General features: G+C 41.0%; 1 protein-coding gene across 1 annotated transcript; it reads left to right on the forward strand.

The window, feature by feature from the left end:
• Positions 1-1,212: 1,212 nt before the first annotated feature.
• Positions 1,213-2,815, forward strand: LOC144701788 (uncharacterized). Its single transcript, XM_078573552.1, has one exon. It carries the CDS (start codon positions 1,319-1,321, stop codon positions 1,859-1,861), a length of 543 nt encoding a protein of 180 aa, XP_078429678.1. The 5' UTR covers positions 1,213-1,318; the 3' UTR covers positions 1,862-2,815.
• The last annotated feature ends 13,846 nt before the right edge of the window (positions 2,816-16,661 follow it).

The following is a 16,661-nucleotide window of genomic DNA, read 5'->3' on the forward strand; positions in this document are numbered from 1 at the left end:
TGGGGCAGAGAGAGAAGTAGGTTTTGAGGGAGAAAAATATATTAAACATGGATATTGAGTTTCAGGGAAAAAAGAGAGACAACAAGAAAGAGAGAGATGGAGGTTTCAGAAGAGAGCTACAATCGCACATGACAAGAGAGATGGAGTTTTGAAAAGAGAGCTACATCCACGAACATCAGAAAAATACGGAGCAAAAGTCCTTTTAGACAAAAACTTGCAAATGATAATTTTGGAGTTTTGAATTAAAATATTGTAAATCATAAGCCCAATCAAAATCAAAAAAATAGGATGGGAGACAAAGAAGATAATTTTCACAAACTACCCTATCATCTTGTCCAGGACAATCATTCACTTTACCTGAGGGCTGGGTTCACCATTTTTTACTGAACTTTGGTAAAACTGGACCAAAATGATGCCATCACGTTGGGATTCACAAGTTTACCGAGTATTTGTTACCAGTATCAGAACTAACAGCAAATCAGAATCAAATTAGAGCTATACCCGCAGTTGTGTCAAATTAAATATTACTCAATTACAGGAAATAAAACCTAGGAAATTAGAAAAATATTTTAGGCCCTTCAGCCAACTAGACAACTACATATTGCTTGAATTAATAATGCATACCAAATTATGAATACAAATCCTAGTACCTGTAGATATCAATCTAAGTTTGACTATAAAATCATTACAACACAACTATAAACACAAATACAAATTTATACATTGTAAGTACAAATAAAAACTAAAACTAAAATTGAACTAAATATAGACGCCAATACAAACATAGGTACAAATAAAAATATAAGTATATCAAAATAAATACAAATATCAAAAACGAAAAATATATAACTATTAATTAATAATTTAATATATATCTATATAAAATACAAATAGAACTGTAAATTGTAATTTAAATATGAGTTTAATCGTACACACACACTTATGCTAATACAAATACTTGTCAAACAAGAAATCTGATTGGCTAACTCGATTAATTAATACTTGGACCAAAACTAACTTTGATTTGAAAATTTTGAAATTAATTTCGTGAGACACCTACGACCTAACTTGAAGACTTTCCGAAACTGAAACGGATATACGACCAAAACATTCATTCCCTGCATACAGCTGGGTTTGGAGGGGAATTAAGATCCGGGTCCCAAGAAGATGACATATCATCAGCCCCGGCCACCGTCAAACGAAGCAGAACAAGAACCCACGATGGATAAACACTTCAATTCTTCCTCAGGCGGCTATCCTTGCTGTCTACGGAGGCCGAAGAATATAAACAACTAGTGCAACTCCCACGTCCAAGTCAATGGAGGGAGCTCTCTCTCTGGCGTTACATCACGTCGTCTCTGCCGGGGGCGCCGCTGCTCTACGGCGGTGCTTAGCAGGACTGCAGCAAGCGAGCCGGATAGCGGCTAAGGATGCGTTCACGGTGTTGTTCATGTCTGCCTTCCTCGTTATCGTTCCCCCCACCGTGGCCGCCGCTGTGTTCATAGCCTTTGTGGCCGTCGCAATGGGCCTGCGCCGCTTGGCCGGGCGCAGCGCCGGCGGGCTGACTGAGATAGAGACAGACGCGATATCCGCCTTCGTTTTCGCGGCTAAGGAAGGGAATATGGGGGAGAGGTGGGATGGCGATTGCGCGGTTTGCTTGGCGGAGTTTGAAGAGGGGGAGGTGATCCGACGGCTGGGATGCGGCCACTGCTATCATGGGGAGTGCGTTGGACGGTGGCTGAGGCGCCGGGCGAGGTGTCCCAAGTGCGCCGGAGAGGTGAAGGTGGAGATCAGAGGAGGAAGGATTAGTCGGCTGCGCTTGGGTTCGGCTCGGATTCTTCGCTGCTGGTTTGGGGCGTGAGGTGTGAGTCTGTGCTAATGGATTCTCCTCAATTTTGGCAGGTCTCTCTCTCTCTCTCTCTCTCTCTCTCTCTCTCTCTCTCTCTCTCTCTCTCTCTCTCTCTCTCTCTCTCTCTCTCTCTCTCTCTCTCTCTCTCTCTCTCTCTCTCTCTCTCTCTCTCTCTCTCTCTCTCTCTCTCTCTCTCTCTCTCTCTTTCTCTCTCTCTATCTCTCTCTCTATTATCCTCTCGCCCCCCTCTCCCTCCGTCTCCCTCTCTCTCTCTATCTATCTTCTCGCCCCCCCTCCCTCTGTCTCCCTCTCTCTACCTATCTATCTATCTTCTCTCTCCCCTCTCCCTCCGTCTCCCTCTCTCTCTCTCTCTATCTTTCTTCCCTCCCCCCTCTCCCCCCCTCTCCCTCTCTCTCTCTCGCTATCTATCTTCTCTCCCCCTCTGCCTCCGTCTCTCTCTCTATCTTCTCTTCCCCCCTCCCCCCTGTCTCCCTCTCTCTCTCTCTCTCTCTCTTTTCTCTCTCTCCATTTGTCTTCGTCTCCCTCTCTCTCTCTCACTCTCTATCTTTCTATCTCTCCATCTCTCTCTCTTTATCTATCTCTCTCTATTTATGAATCGTTATCTTTCACTCCCTCTGTCTCTCTCTTCCTTAGTGTAATTTTTGATTCTCTCCCTTCTCTCTTTCTATTTATACATCTCTCTCTCCCTCTCCCTCCGTCTCACTCTCTCTTTTCCACTTTCTCCCTCTATCTCACATCTTTCCATCTATCTGTAGCTCCCTTTCTGTTCCCTGTCTCTTTCTTCCTCACTCTCTTTTTAATTCCCTCCGTTTTCTTTATATCTCTACATGTGTCTCTGTATCTCAATGGCTTGGTCTCTAACTTCTTGTAACTTATGTAGAGAATAAGCCAATCACACACTTCTTTGACGTTATTAAGTTCATTGAAATAAAGAAGTATTCATTATTTTTGGCATGTGATATGAAACCTTTGAATAAATGAAATGACTTAGTGAACTACGATGAGATCATGATATAATGATCACTAGGGTATTTTAGTGATATTTAGTACAGACATGAACTATCTCAAAATAATAATGTTATCTGATCCAACTTATATTATAAGTATGGCTGATCTAGTAATCATTTGTGTAGAGATATGAAGGATTAACCCCATATCCTCTTTTCGGAAAGATGACATTAAATTAATCCATATGAATTTTTCAATGGAATTATACCTATGTAAACCAAGTTGATTAATATCACAATTTAAAACAAAGGCTTATATTCTAGATGGATGGCTATGTTTGGACTATGATTTACGAGTTCCATATCACAGGATTCAAAAAAGTCTTAGCTTGCACATAGCCAGATGCACATAACAGTAACTTAGTGCACAAGATGGCATTGGCTGGCCTTTCTATAAGAGGTGATTGACTACAAAAAAGAGATGCATTAATTCCAGCCTAAGGTAGTAGATTGATAACCACAAATAACAAGCTACTTTTCTAGTGGTTTCTTGAACTTTTGTTTGCTTATTTTTATTAAAAGTATTATGAAGGCGTGTGAATGAAGCTTCAAATAAGTTCTGATGTTTTTATAATGAATTTATAATTTTTATTATTTTTTGTATTTTAATAGTATTTTTTAACATTAATTTCATAAAACTATTTCTAATAAGTATGAAAATATAGTTTTGGATTTATTTAAATATGTTTAAGGGTTTATTATATTTTTGGAATGATTTCCTGCTCTTTTAAGATTTTGTTATTTAAAAAAATCTGAGATTAAATTTTTAATGAAAATAATTTTGTAAGTGAAAATGTATATTGCTGGTTTATTTAAATATTCTTAAGGCATTTAAATGTAATCTGTTTGATTTAATCCACTCCGCTATGTATCACAGTTTCATTAGGTTGGATTGCCGCTAATGATTACTCTCAACCAATCATTGGTTGTGTTGAAGGATTGCCACTAGCCAATGATAAAACTACAATTTTTTAAAATATAATTCACAATGTTTAAGACCCATTTGTCAAATAATTCTCAATTATTGAGCACCAATTCTCAAACATAATTCCCAAATAATATTTTATTAACGTTAGAGAGAGTGTAGCCAGTAGAAAAAAGAATGTTTTTTTGTAATGGATGTGATTTGACAAGTGGACATATCGCAGATAAAGAAATCATATTTTAGTGGATCTAATTTTTTTACACATGAAGACACATGGCATTACACAATTTCATGAAATAAAAAAGCACCTTTAATGGGGCAAAATTTTAATTTCCTTTATATAAATGCATCTACTTTTTAACATGTGAAGACCCATGACATTACACAATTTCATGAAATCAAAAAGGTGCCTTTAAAAGGCCAAAAATAATATACTTTCTTTAATGATATGATTTCATGAAATTCTATAAAACAACTAAAATACTTAAAAATGCATAATTATTTTTAAAATATATTCAATAAGTCTAATCTGGATTACAATCATATATCATAATTTCAAATTCAACAAGTAAAATTCATGATATAATTGTAATAATTAGTATTTTATAAGATACATATCTTTTATGATTAGATAATTGTCACAAAAGTAGTTTTGAAGGGAAATCCAGATCCAAAATCCTCATAACATCTTTAGATGACTCGTTAAAAGTCCCCAATTATGTTTCAAGTAAACATCGAGATGCTCAATATGAAGGATAGTGATCCATTAAATTTGAAGGACATTGATGGGAACATATAGATTCTGAAAGTTCAATCCATGCATTTAACTAACCTTTGCACTTTTAGACCCTCCGGAGGGTATTGTACCCAATGGGTATAAATATATCTTTGAATAAAGATTGGTGCTAATTAAATAGTTGAAAACTTAAGGGAATTGTTTACATCTATTATCAAAGACAACTATCTGATTATGAAAAACCATCATACCAGCTGCCATGATTAGCTCAGTCAGAATCCTTCACTTCATAGAATCATACCATTATTATGGATTATGGGAAATAGATGTCAAGGCTATACTCAATGGAAGCTGGAGTAATAGGTGTCAATGATACAACCTAAAGGCTATAAATCTAAGGTTTAGAATTGACGGTGCACGCCATCTTGACCCGTTGAAGGCGTCACCCGAGCCGTCGCCGTCATTGTCGACTGCCCGCCGGTCTGCGCCCAGCCAACCGGCATGCCAAGGCGTCAAATAAGACATCCGGATTCACGCAGCATGGGTGAAAATATGCTTGTTTCTTATCGTGTTCTGATTTCTTTGGCCGTCTCTGTCTATTCGCGTTTACGTTTTCTCGGTCTCATTTGGTCGTTTCGTCGAGTCCGTGTCAGTCATTTTAATGTGTTTTTTATTTTATTTTGTTGCCTATGTTTGGGTTGTAAACAGGGGCCCATTATATAAGGGCCCCTTAATGGACCAGTTCCCCTTTTTTAACCTCTTAGGGCCCATTTGACTTCCCTTTGTAAGGGAAGAGAGGAAGGAGGCTATGGAGGAGGGAAATTCAGAAGAGTAGAAGAGAATGCCGAGTTGAAGTGCGGCCTGCAAACGGTGTTGGCGGATCGGAGAGCTTCCCCGCCCGTTTCTCGAGTCTTCACTCCACCCAGGAGGCCCCCTCCCGATTGGTGTGCTCGCGGAAGTTTGCATCACCGTTGTCAACGGGACGAGCTTCCCCGGGTCTGGGATTCATCAGGTTGGCGAACGTGATTCACTTTCACCCTTGGTGATTGTGCCTAACTAGTGAAGACCTGCACCTGGGAGTCGTTAGGATGGACGAGGACGGGAATCTGGTGCGTTGGGTACGACTGTTGGGTCTTGCCAGCCGGAGTACCTCCCCATTCCATCGACCCAAGGCAGATCGTCTCCGTTGGTACCTATTGCCCTGCATGCGATGGTTTCCTTGGCCAATCATCAAAGACCATCGGTTGTTCGGCCCCAGTCCCGATTGTCCGTAGTGAACGGTGTCGTTGCTCTTGTGATCAGTCAATTGGACATCCGGAAATCTCATCCTGGAATCTGCGCACGCGTTCGCAGGGGTGGGAGCCGAGGAGGCGAGTTTGACTGTTGACAACTCCTCCTCATTTATTAGCTGCCATACTCGCGCTCAAGCCGATCTGGGTTGGTCTTGGTGTGCGCGCGCCATCCGCTCGACAAATTCCCATTGGGTTGTGGGTCTCATTGCTCTAGGCGTCTGCCCACTGTTGGGTCATGCCTTGGACTCAGCCGTACGCTTGGGCCGGCTCGCCGCAGCTCTTCCATTTCCTCCCTTCTCCGTCCTCCAACGACGTTCCCGCGCCGCATCTCCCCGGCCGGTCAAGCTACACTAGACTCTTCCCGGCAGTTTTCTAACCTATCGCTTGCACCGGTTCATGCCAATGATGTCATTGACGACGAGCGATGCAGCTGACGAGGTGCGTCGTCCTCCTATTCGCTTGTTACATTACCTCTTTCAGTGTACCGTCGTTTGGCTCCACAGCACTCAAGCTAGATAGGTGAGCAAAAATTGAAAGAGAACTACGATCATTGAGCGTCTTTACCAGTACCAACGAGCACATCCGTTACGTGCGGGCCCCTACGGATTGATTCTGTTTGGCGCCGTAGTCGCCTTCGTTCCCTCCAACGAGGCTCAAGAGGCCACCGTTGCGATCACCCGGCGACCCGTTTGGAGCTCGGAGTTTGGCATTCCCATCGAGTCGGGGTGTGCAAGTACGACACGTAGGACGCATTCATTACATCATAGTTACATTACCCGTTAGGGTTTGTTTTATCCGTCGGACGACGTCGTTGATGAAGTCCAACATCACTATCTCAGTAACCGAGCATCAACTCAGTACTGCACGGACAACGTCCGGCATCAAATTGGTATTGGAGCATCGTCTCAGTACTGACCGGACGACGTCCTAGACGCCATCCGGCATCAGGAATTTTTAAACATCTACGAATGGATCTAAGCAATCATTCCCAAGATAGAATATAAGGTTTGATAAAGTGAAGATCTCATGGCTTCTCTTAAAATAAATATATCCATGATAAAACAGGAGGACCTGTGGAGAGTAATCACTTTCATAAATCTTTTAAGGAGATGACAAATTACTCACCAGAAATGATGAAGGATTGTTTTCATATATATAAGAATTTATGTCAAAGAACTTCTCCTAAAGGTATTTGAGAGTGATAATCTGTGTATCTATAATAAGAATCTATGGAGATATTTAAAGGGTGCTATTAAGTTTCCCCCATCTATGCACATATCACCATCGCCATGGGATTTGGAATGGTTAATTCTTATAGAGGTTTCATGTTGATGAGACATTGGATTTAGGTAACTAAAGATCATTTAATGAATATTACTAAAGAGAGAGTGAAGACGAAAATAATCCATTATGTCTTGGTAGATTGGTTTCATCGTGTATAGAGGCCTAGCATTGCGGAAGAAACGTCCTGATCTGATAAACAAAATAGAGAAACTTATGTAAACATAACTTATTGAAGAACCTTCAGATAACCTGATAGCTATTGCAGGAGGTTTCGACTGAGGAATTACGTTCTAAGATACAAAGACTTGCTTCCCATTTGGAGTTGCATAAAAAATATTTTTCATCTTAGAGGGGTTTACGAATAATCTTGGGAAAACGTCAACGATTGCTAGTGTATTTGTCATATACAGTAAGAGTAACAACTAGACTCCAAGATGAACTAGTGGAAAAAACTAGATGTATGTGAGACGTATTCTTAAGTTCTTGAGAAGAACTAAGGATATATTTCTAAGTCATGGATAAGAATATTTAAAACTCATAGCTACAGAATGAATCATATAAATTTTAAATATAGATTAAAATGCCAAGCAAATGGAGATATACTCTAGTGTAAGGATGCAAAGACAACTAAACCTCAAGCTCGACAATGAAATCTGTGTATATCACTACAGATGATCATTGTAAGGAAAAATGTATCTGTTAAAGTTCATCACTAAGTTAGGCATCACGAAGTTGATCTTGGACCCTGTTCTATTGTTGTGCGATAACAAGGGAATCACTGCAAAAGAAAATAATTTCATCAGCTGACTATTTGGTAGATCCATAGATGATGCCATTATTTCAATATATTTTGAGCATCATTCAAAAGCGACGAGTTTTTATCTCAAAAAATGAATGACTTTTGTCCACAAGGGACTTTTAAAGCACGATGATAAAACCACATTTGATTATATCCATGATTTCTCGATTCCTCAGGTGAGACCTGTCGAGATGTTCATGTGTCCAACCTACAGATGAATCCACACTATCCTCGGCATCTACAATGTCCTCCTTCATCTTAAAAAGCCTCAAAATTCATCCATAGGAGCAAACCCCAAATAAACCTCATAATAGAGGTTTCATTATTCAAATCACATCAAGAGGGGAGGGAACTGATGGAGGAAAGGCATAAGAAGGATGGAAGCCTAAAGAATTTCATTCCGGGCATTTCCCTACTCATAACTATAAGTCTATCTTTTGATGTACAAAAGACCAGTTATGAGTGACCCTATAGACCCATGTATCGGTCTAGTTAATGAATCGAATCGCCAAATAATTATCAAACCAAATTAATTATATTTATCAACATTTAGATAAGAATTCGCGGATTGATTTTGTTAGAGCAATTGTCCCTCTCTCTCTCTCTCTCTCTCTCTCTCTCTCTCTCTCTCTCTCTCTCTCTCTCTCTCTCTCTCTCTCTCTCTCTCTCTCTCTCTCTCTCTCTCTCTCTATTTATTCTCTTCTTTTCATCCCTGAATGTATCACGATTGTTCATCTTCATCATTTTTCAAGATGGTATCAGAGCAAGAGGTGGCTCGATCCAGTGCTTCCTCCCTCTGAATCTTTCCGGCGATTCTTCCCCATCGTCGGCGATCTAAGAGAATTTTTTTTTTTCACGGCATCTTCTTCCGCGGTGTTTGTCGATCTCGGTGGAAAACACAAAAATTTCTTTCCCATCGTCTGTGCCAGCGTCTCCTCATCTGTGCGTAGGTGCGCTCCTTCTGTGGTGACTTCTTCTGGCGATTTTCTTTACGCGGCGTCCTCTTCCGCGGAGACTTCTTCTGTGGCATTTTCCGCAGTGTCTATTGATCATCGTCATCATCACCGGCGATTCTCCTTCTACGACGTCTTCTTCTGCGGCGGCTTCTTCTGCGGAGACTTCTTCGCCGGCAACTACTTCATCTCCACCGGCAACGACCTCTTCTCCGACGGCTCCTTCCACGGCCATTTCTCTTCTTCTCCTTGGCCTCCTTGGCCTCTTCTTCACCTGTCCCTCCATCTCATGGCAGATCTCTCTTCTTCACCCTCTTCTAATCCTACTTGTCATTAATCTTCTATTTCTCTTCTCTTCCGAGCTGCAGACTTACTCCCCACCAGGTATTCTAATTTCCTCTTATTCTTTCTTCTCTTCCCAATTCCCCTCTCCTGATTCTTCTTCGAGGGGGTCTTCATTCTTCCAAGATCTTCATGCCGCCTACCTCCTCTTCCTCATGACGGCGGCCCTCTTGACGTGATTATCCTCGGCGCATCGTCTTCCAGAAATTTCTCATGGAATTTCTGCTGACTCTCCCACGTCTCATCATATGTCTACACCGGCTAATACAGGGCCCGTCAATCCGTTTATCTCATAGTTGCAGGCGCCATGTTCTATTTTCTCCGGAAGGGGCTCCAATTATATCACATGGTCGGCGAGTTTTCATCGATTTCTCCACATACATCAACATGAGTCCCTTCTGACGGAGGATCCACTGTCATCCGATGATCCGCAATATGCACATTGGACTACCCGTGATCGTACTGCTACAGCATGGTTATTAAAGATGCTTTCTCCAGATCTCGCTGACTCACTCCAACTTATCTCCCTGACAAAGAAGATATGGGATGAGCTCTTCAAAATGTATGGCCCGAAAAGTAACATCGCCTCTACCATTGACATCTTCGAGCGGATGTTTAAACTTCAAGGTTCAGAGGGCTCTCTCGAGATGGTGTATGCTACTCTTCAAGGATATGATTCTCGGCTTCAGGTTTATCAGCCATATACTCTGGATCTCGCGGAGCAACGACGTTATCGGGAGGAGTTACAGGTTTCTATATTCCTTAACTCCATTCCCGCTGCAATTAGTACTCAGATACGGGGCTCTATCATGAGTGGTGTGACTCTTCCTTCTCTAGCTGATGTTTTTAATGCGGCGCAACAAGTGGACAGCCTTACTCCTGCTCGGGGACCTTCTTCGTCCACCCCTATTGCGTCATCTGAGTCCTCGGCACTTCTGGCCACTCCTGGAAGAAGTTATGGCACTTCTCAAACATCGGATCATCGCCCTTCTGATCGTCGTTGCAACAAGTATGTTGTCCATCCTTGCATCCATTGCTCTCGACCAACGCACTCGTCTGCTAAATGCTATCAAAAGTGGGGTTATCCACCTGGACATCCTCGTCATGTCTCGTCTTCTTCTTCGGCTTCTTCCCATTGTGGTCCTAGGGTCGCCTTGCATGGAGGCTCTCCAGCCAATCCCGTAGCCCTTACCACCGCTACACTTGGTACTTCTCCCTCTGGTCCAGATACTGCTTCTTCTTCTACTTCTTTCGGGTCTTGGATTATTGACTCCGGGGCCTCTAGTCATGTCATGGGTGATGACACTACTCTCTCTCGTCTGGCCACACTTCCGCACCCTGAATCAATTTTTGTTATGGATGGGCGATCATGTTCGGTTACTGGGAAAGGCACTGCATCTCCTACATCTCAGCTTCCGCTTCATGATGTTCTTTATATTCCAGGCTTTCTAGTCAACCTTATATCTATTAGTACATTGACTGAGGCTATTTTATGCTCCTTGATGTTTTTGCCCTATCACAGTGTGTTTCAGGACTTGAGGACCGGCGCACAGATTGGTTTGGGGCGTAAGACTCGGGGTGGTGTTTACGAGCTCATTTCTAATAACCCCTCCCCTGGACTTTCCTATCACCTCTCACATTCTTCTTCCTCTCTTAACTGGCACCGTCGTCTTGGCCATCCTGGGATCATGAAGCTCCGTCAAACTCTTCCTTGGGTTACTGTTAAAGATTTTGTTTGTGAGTCATGTAAGATGGGAAAACATCATCGTGCTACTTTTCAAACAACTGAATCTATCAGTGTGAAGGCTTTTGATTTAGTTCTTGCGATATTTGGGGACCTTCGCGCATACCGTCTAAACTTGGTTTTCGCTATTATATGGTTCTTATTGATGACTACTCCCGAGTGTCTTGGGTATATCTCGTCACCGACCGCACCGATGTTCTTCCGATGATCCGCCAATTTCTTCAGGAGATTTCGACTCAATACTCGTGCACTCCATAGACCATCCGCATGGACAATGCGACAGAACTTGTTCAATGTGACTTTCAAGATTTGTGCGCGGCAACTGGTATTATTCACCAAACATTGTGCCCCCATACTTCTCAACAAAATGGCGTTGCTGAGAGGAAACATCGACATTTTCTTGACATGATTCGTACGCTCCTATATGAGAAGAACGTCCCACATGAGTTCTGGGCAAATGCTATTATGACATCGACATTTCTCATCAACTGCCTTCCTTCTACACCTCTCAGTGGTGCCGTCCCTCTTCATTGCCTTCATCTAGAGCGAGAATTTTTTCACTTACCACCTCGTATATTTGGTTGTGTGGCTTTTGCTCATGACCACTCGGCCACAAAATCTAAATTGGCTCCACGGGCAATTAAGGGAATGTTTGTTGGCTACTCTCGCACGCAGAAGGGATACCGGATCTATCTTCATGAAAGTCGACGATATATTGTATCTGTTGATGTTACCTTTCATGAGATGACCCCTTTCTTTCTGACATCTTCATCTCCTGGCGAACATGCAGGAACTACTCCTTCCTCTGTTGATCCGGCTACTCTTTCTCCTCCTCTTGACTTGCCTCTTCCACTACCTTCTGCTCCTATCCCAGCTTTACTGCCGGAACCTTTGACACCTTCACCTCTTCCTCTTCTTCCCCCTCCTAGCTCATCCTCCCCCGAGCGCCCTGTTGAAGACCAATCTGCGCCCTCCTCCAGTCTGTCGTCAGATGATCTGCATCTTCCAATTGCTCTTCGAAAAGGTACACGTTCTTGTATTTTACATCCCTACTCTAATGTGGTCTCCTACGCCAGACTGTCTGCTCCATATCGGGCATTCACCGTGGCTTTGGCGGCAGAATCTATTCCTTCATCTCTTAAGGCTGGATTATTGATTCCCCACTGGAAAGCTGCAATGGAAGAAGAGTACTCAGCTCTGGTTTGTCGCGGTACATGGGAACTCGTGGCCCGACCAACCTATACAAATATTGTCAGTTGTCGTTGGGTATTCACCCTTAAGTACCATCCGAATGGCACTATTTATCGATACAAAGCTCGGTTGGTTGCTCGGGGTTTCTCACAGGTTCATGGCATCGATTATAAGGAAACATTCTCTCCAGTGGTTTGGCTTAATTCTATTCGTATTCTTCTTTCCATGGCAGTCTACCATGACTGGCCTCTGCATCAACTCGACGTTTCTAATGCTTTTCTCTATGGCAATCTTTCTGAATGTTTCTATATGGAGCAACCTCCTGGTTTTTCTGTTGAGGGGGAACATGATAAGGTATGTCTACTTCGCCGTGCTCTTTATGGGCTCAAAGAGAGTCCGCGGGCATGGTTTGAGAAGTTTGCTGAATTCATCTCTACGTATGGACTAGTGGCTTCTGATGTGGAACCCACTGTCTTCCGCAAGACTACCTCGGCTGGATGTATTATTCTTGTTGTCTATGTGGATGACATGATTATCACGGGCAGTGATCATATGGGTATTCAACATATCAAGACCTTCCTGCATCAGCATCTTGATATTTGAGACTTAGGGGAACCTAAGTATTTCCTTGGCATTGAATTTGCATCTCGACCGGGTGCTCTTGTCATTAATCAACGCAAATATATACTTTATATTTTATAGGAAGCTGGTTTATCTACATGAAAGCCATATGCATCTCCAATAGATAGCAAACCTCAACTTTGGAGTACCACATTTCCCCTATATACCAATCCCAAACGATATCTATGTCTCGTTGGGAAGCTTATCTATGCTACGCTGACTCGTCTTGACATTGCCTTTACTGTAAATGTTCTGAGCCAGTTTATGCATGCCCCTCGAGAGGTTCATTGGGAAGCCACTCTACGTTTGCTTGCATATCTTAAATATGCTCCGAGCTGAGGACTTATCTTCAGACGACATGGTCATCTACAGGTCGTTGGGTACTCTGATGCAGGTTTTGCTGGTGACCATCAGGACCGTAAGTCTACGACGGGCTACTGTATATATGTGGGTGGTAATCTGGTCATTTGGCGAAGTCACAAGCAATCTGTCCCATTGATATCTAGTGTAGAGGCAGAATATCGAGCGATGGCTAAGACGTCTTCAGAGATGTTATGGGTACGTAATTTTTTATATGAACTTGGTTTTCCAGTCAAAGGAGCTATGCTGATGATGTGTGACAATCAAGCAGCCATGTCCATTGCCAACAATCAAACCTTCTCCATGCGTACCAAGCATATCAAAATCGATTAACATGTGATTCGCCACCGCATCGTCGCAAGACTTATTTCCACACCTTATGTAGCATCTGTAGATCAACTTGCAGACATCTTTACTAAAGGACTAAGTGTGACGTCCTACGACATCTTCTCAGGCAAGCTGGGCCTATATGACATCTACGCTCCAGCTTGAGGGGGAATGTTAGAGCAATTCTCCCTCTCCCTCTCTCTCTTGTGAACATGGTCAATAACCACCTCCACTATCTCTACGACCTCCTCTCCCCCTCTCCCCCTCTCCTTCTTCTTCTTCTCTCTATTTATTCTCTTCTTTTCTTCCCTAAATGTATCACGATTGTTCATCTTCATCATTGTTTTAGTTTCATCCTGTGGGGTGCCAAGCTGCATTTAGAGGGTCATTCGTATAATTTTTGTAGTGTGTTGACAGAAATACTTTCTGTGAAGGGGTTTTATGATTTTTCTTATCAAGTATAATTAGGAGAAAATCCTAAATGAAATCACATGCGCAAGAGATCCATTGGATACCAAACTATCATTCTCCCTTCTCTCACCAGGTGCTTTATAAAATGATAAATGAGCCTTTAATTTACATGCATTTGATAATTCTTTAAGCTCCTAAGCATTCTGTTTATCATGTTGATAATTATATTATTTTAATACCTCTTAATTTTATGTAATATGATTTTATAAATATCTTAGATTTATAAATAACCTTATTTGAGTTTGATACCCATCAGATGTATGACTGATACATATTTTCCAGTTCCATCATTGTACAACATTACATATATTAATAGGATTATTATTGGTGGGGTGGAGAATTTCATGGGATTTTTGGGCTTCAAAGGGGCAGTTAGAGGGTTGTGGACGATGACCACGATCCCTCCACTTATCCCTCGTACTTTCTTCCTAAAGGGGAGCATTAAATTTAAATGATATAGATCTCAACCAATTAGAAAAGTGGAAGAAATGGATCGGCAAGAAATTACTAAATCATAGAAGGGCGTCTTGGATCATGGCCTATGTATAAATATCAATTTCCTCTCACTTTACCTCATTATGGATGTTCGCTAGCAGTGTCTAGCCATCATGACAATGCACTCTAGTATGGTGGCTGCTCAACCTGTTTGACGCAAGAGTTTTTAAGATAGTATGAATACCACTTGCCATTGCCTATTGCCTCTGACCACCATGAACACGAAAAATTCAACATTTTATGCAATTAAAAACTGAATGAAATCATAAAAATAAATTAATAAAGTGTACCATTTCTAATAATTTATACTTTAGAATGAATTATACAAATATATTAAATCCAAAAAATATATACCATCTAAATATCAATTTAACGCTTTCTTCCAATCAAAACATTAAATAATATTATGATAAATTACATAAATTACTTTGAGTCATAGTTTTCCCTTTACACTTGAATATAAATTTTATAGTTATATATAAATGCACAAATCCAGGAAAAAACCTAAAGATAAATATTCACTCTCAATTATCTTCTAATCCCAAAAAAATTGAAATATTTTTTCCCCCTTATAGATTAAGCTCTATGTCAATTATAAATATTTTTTCTTATCTTAATGAAAATAATGAAATAGAAAATTATCAGCTCTCTAACTTTCCACTGTGACCCAAACAACAATAAGATCCTTCCCATGTCAATTCCAGCTCTTATAGAGTAAATACGAGGATGTTTGATGTGATAATGACCACATGGTTAGGTTAAGAGGCCGATCTAAAGAGATGCAATCAAGAAATAATTTGATTTCAAACTCAACTCTATACAAAGATGGTCAATCATCATGCTTTCTATTTATGTTTTAATGGTTTGTTAAAACTATATTAGAACTTGAACTATACCTTTGGTTAATTGACCACAGGCATCAGAACCCAATGACAGTTTCTCTAAATCATGCACCATCCTTAGTAGTTGAAGGTGGCTAGTGGTCTGTGCTTGAGTTTAGGGAAATTCACTTCTGTTCTATATGCTGGAACACTTGAGCAATGTTGGATTTATTTAATATAAGAATGGCTTATGAGGCCAGTGAGAGCACATCAATGAACCAATGAGAGCAGGTCAAATACACTATTGGAGGAGGTTTTGCAGTCCATTGGAACATAGCATATATCCTCGAACCAGCCTGGCAAAACAAGCTAAATGGCTTCTACGGGCCAGATTTAAGTAGATCATGGGATATATGATGAATCAAAATTAAGGTTAATTATGTCATTTGATAAATTCTGGGTTATCCAATAATAATTATAGGTTTCCTTAGGAGCGCAGAGAGAGCAAGGGTTGTTTCACAAGGAAAAAATTTTAAATAAGTGAATTTTAAATTTAATTTAGGTCTTTAGATTTGTATTCCTTTCATGAACTGAATACGAATTAAATAACAAAAACTAGTTAAAATTTATTAAAGTAATTATAAAATGGTGATAAAATAATTTTACTAATGGGCATAATTTATTTAGAATTTACATAAAATAAATTTGGAAATGCTCATAGAATTCTATAATAGAAAACACTTCATAAATCCCATCACCGGTGCTTGGGTCACAACCAGTGATGGCTGATGGTGGTGGTGTCAACGTAGGGAGCTGATGACTTTGACCGTCATGAACTACGGCAAAGATGGCTGCCGGTATGCTTTGGCAAGATACAAACTAGGGAAATTGATGGTGATTTGACCTTAGCTAGTAGTAATAGAAAGGGAGGCGGCCACACATCAGCATGTGGCAGAGTTGGAGGTGGCATGTATGATGGAGAAAATGTAGGATATTGGTGACAATAACCAAGGGACAAGGACAAAGATGTGAGTCTAAAAAAGATGACAATCACATTCACCTTGGTGTTGCACGCTAAATGAGCTGAGCATTGCTTTCTCTTCATGACTCCTGATCTGAGTGTGACTCCATCAATACTTCACTCTTGGAATTCAAGAGTTGAGCCAAATGAGATTTTAAATGAGAAAATCACTCAGCTAGTCAAAATTAGGAACAAAACGTAAGGGTTCAAGTTTTATAACGATGGGAAAGTCTATTTATGGATCTGATATTTTTTGTGGATGAATATAGAAGGTAAATGTGGAACTACCCTCAAAAGTTCAGCCCAAAAATCCTTCTAGATCATTAGATAGCATCCTTTGAAGCTCGAGTAATCTGAGAAATCCAATTTTCTCTCTCCTTCAATCCATGCGAGTCTAGGATT

The sequence above is a fragment of the Wolffia australiana genome, chromosome 4, assembly GCF_029677425.1.
Source record: "Wolffia australiana isolate 7733 chromosome 4, ASM2967742v1".
Lineage (NCBI taxonomy): Eukaryota > Viridiplantae > Streptophyta > Magnoliopsida > Alismatales > Araceae > Wolffia > Wolffia australiana.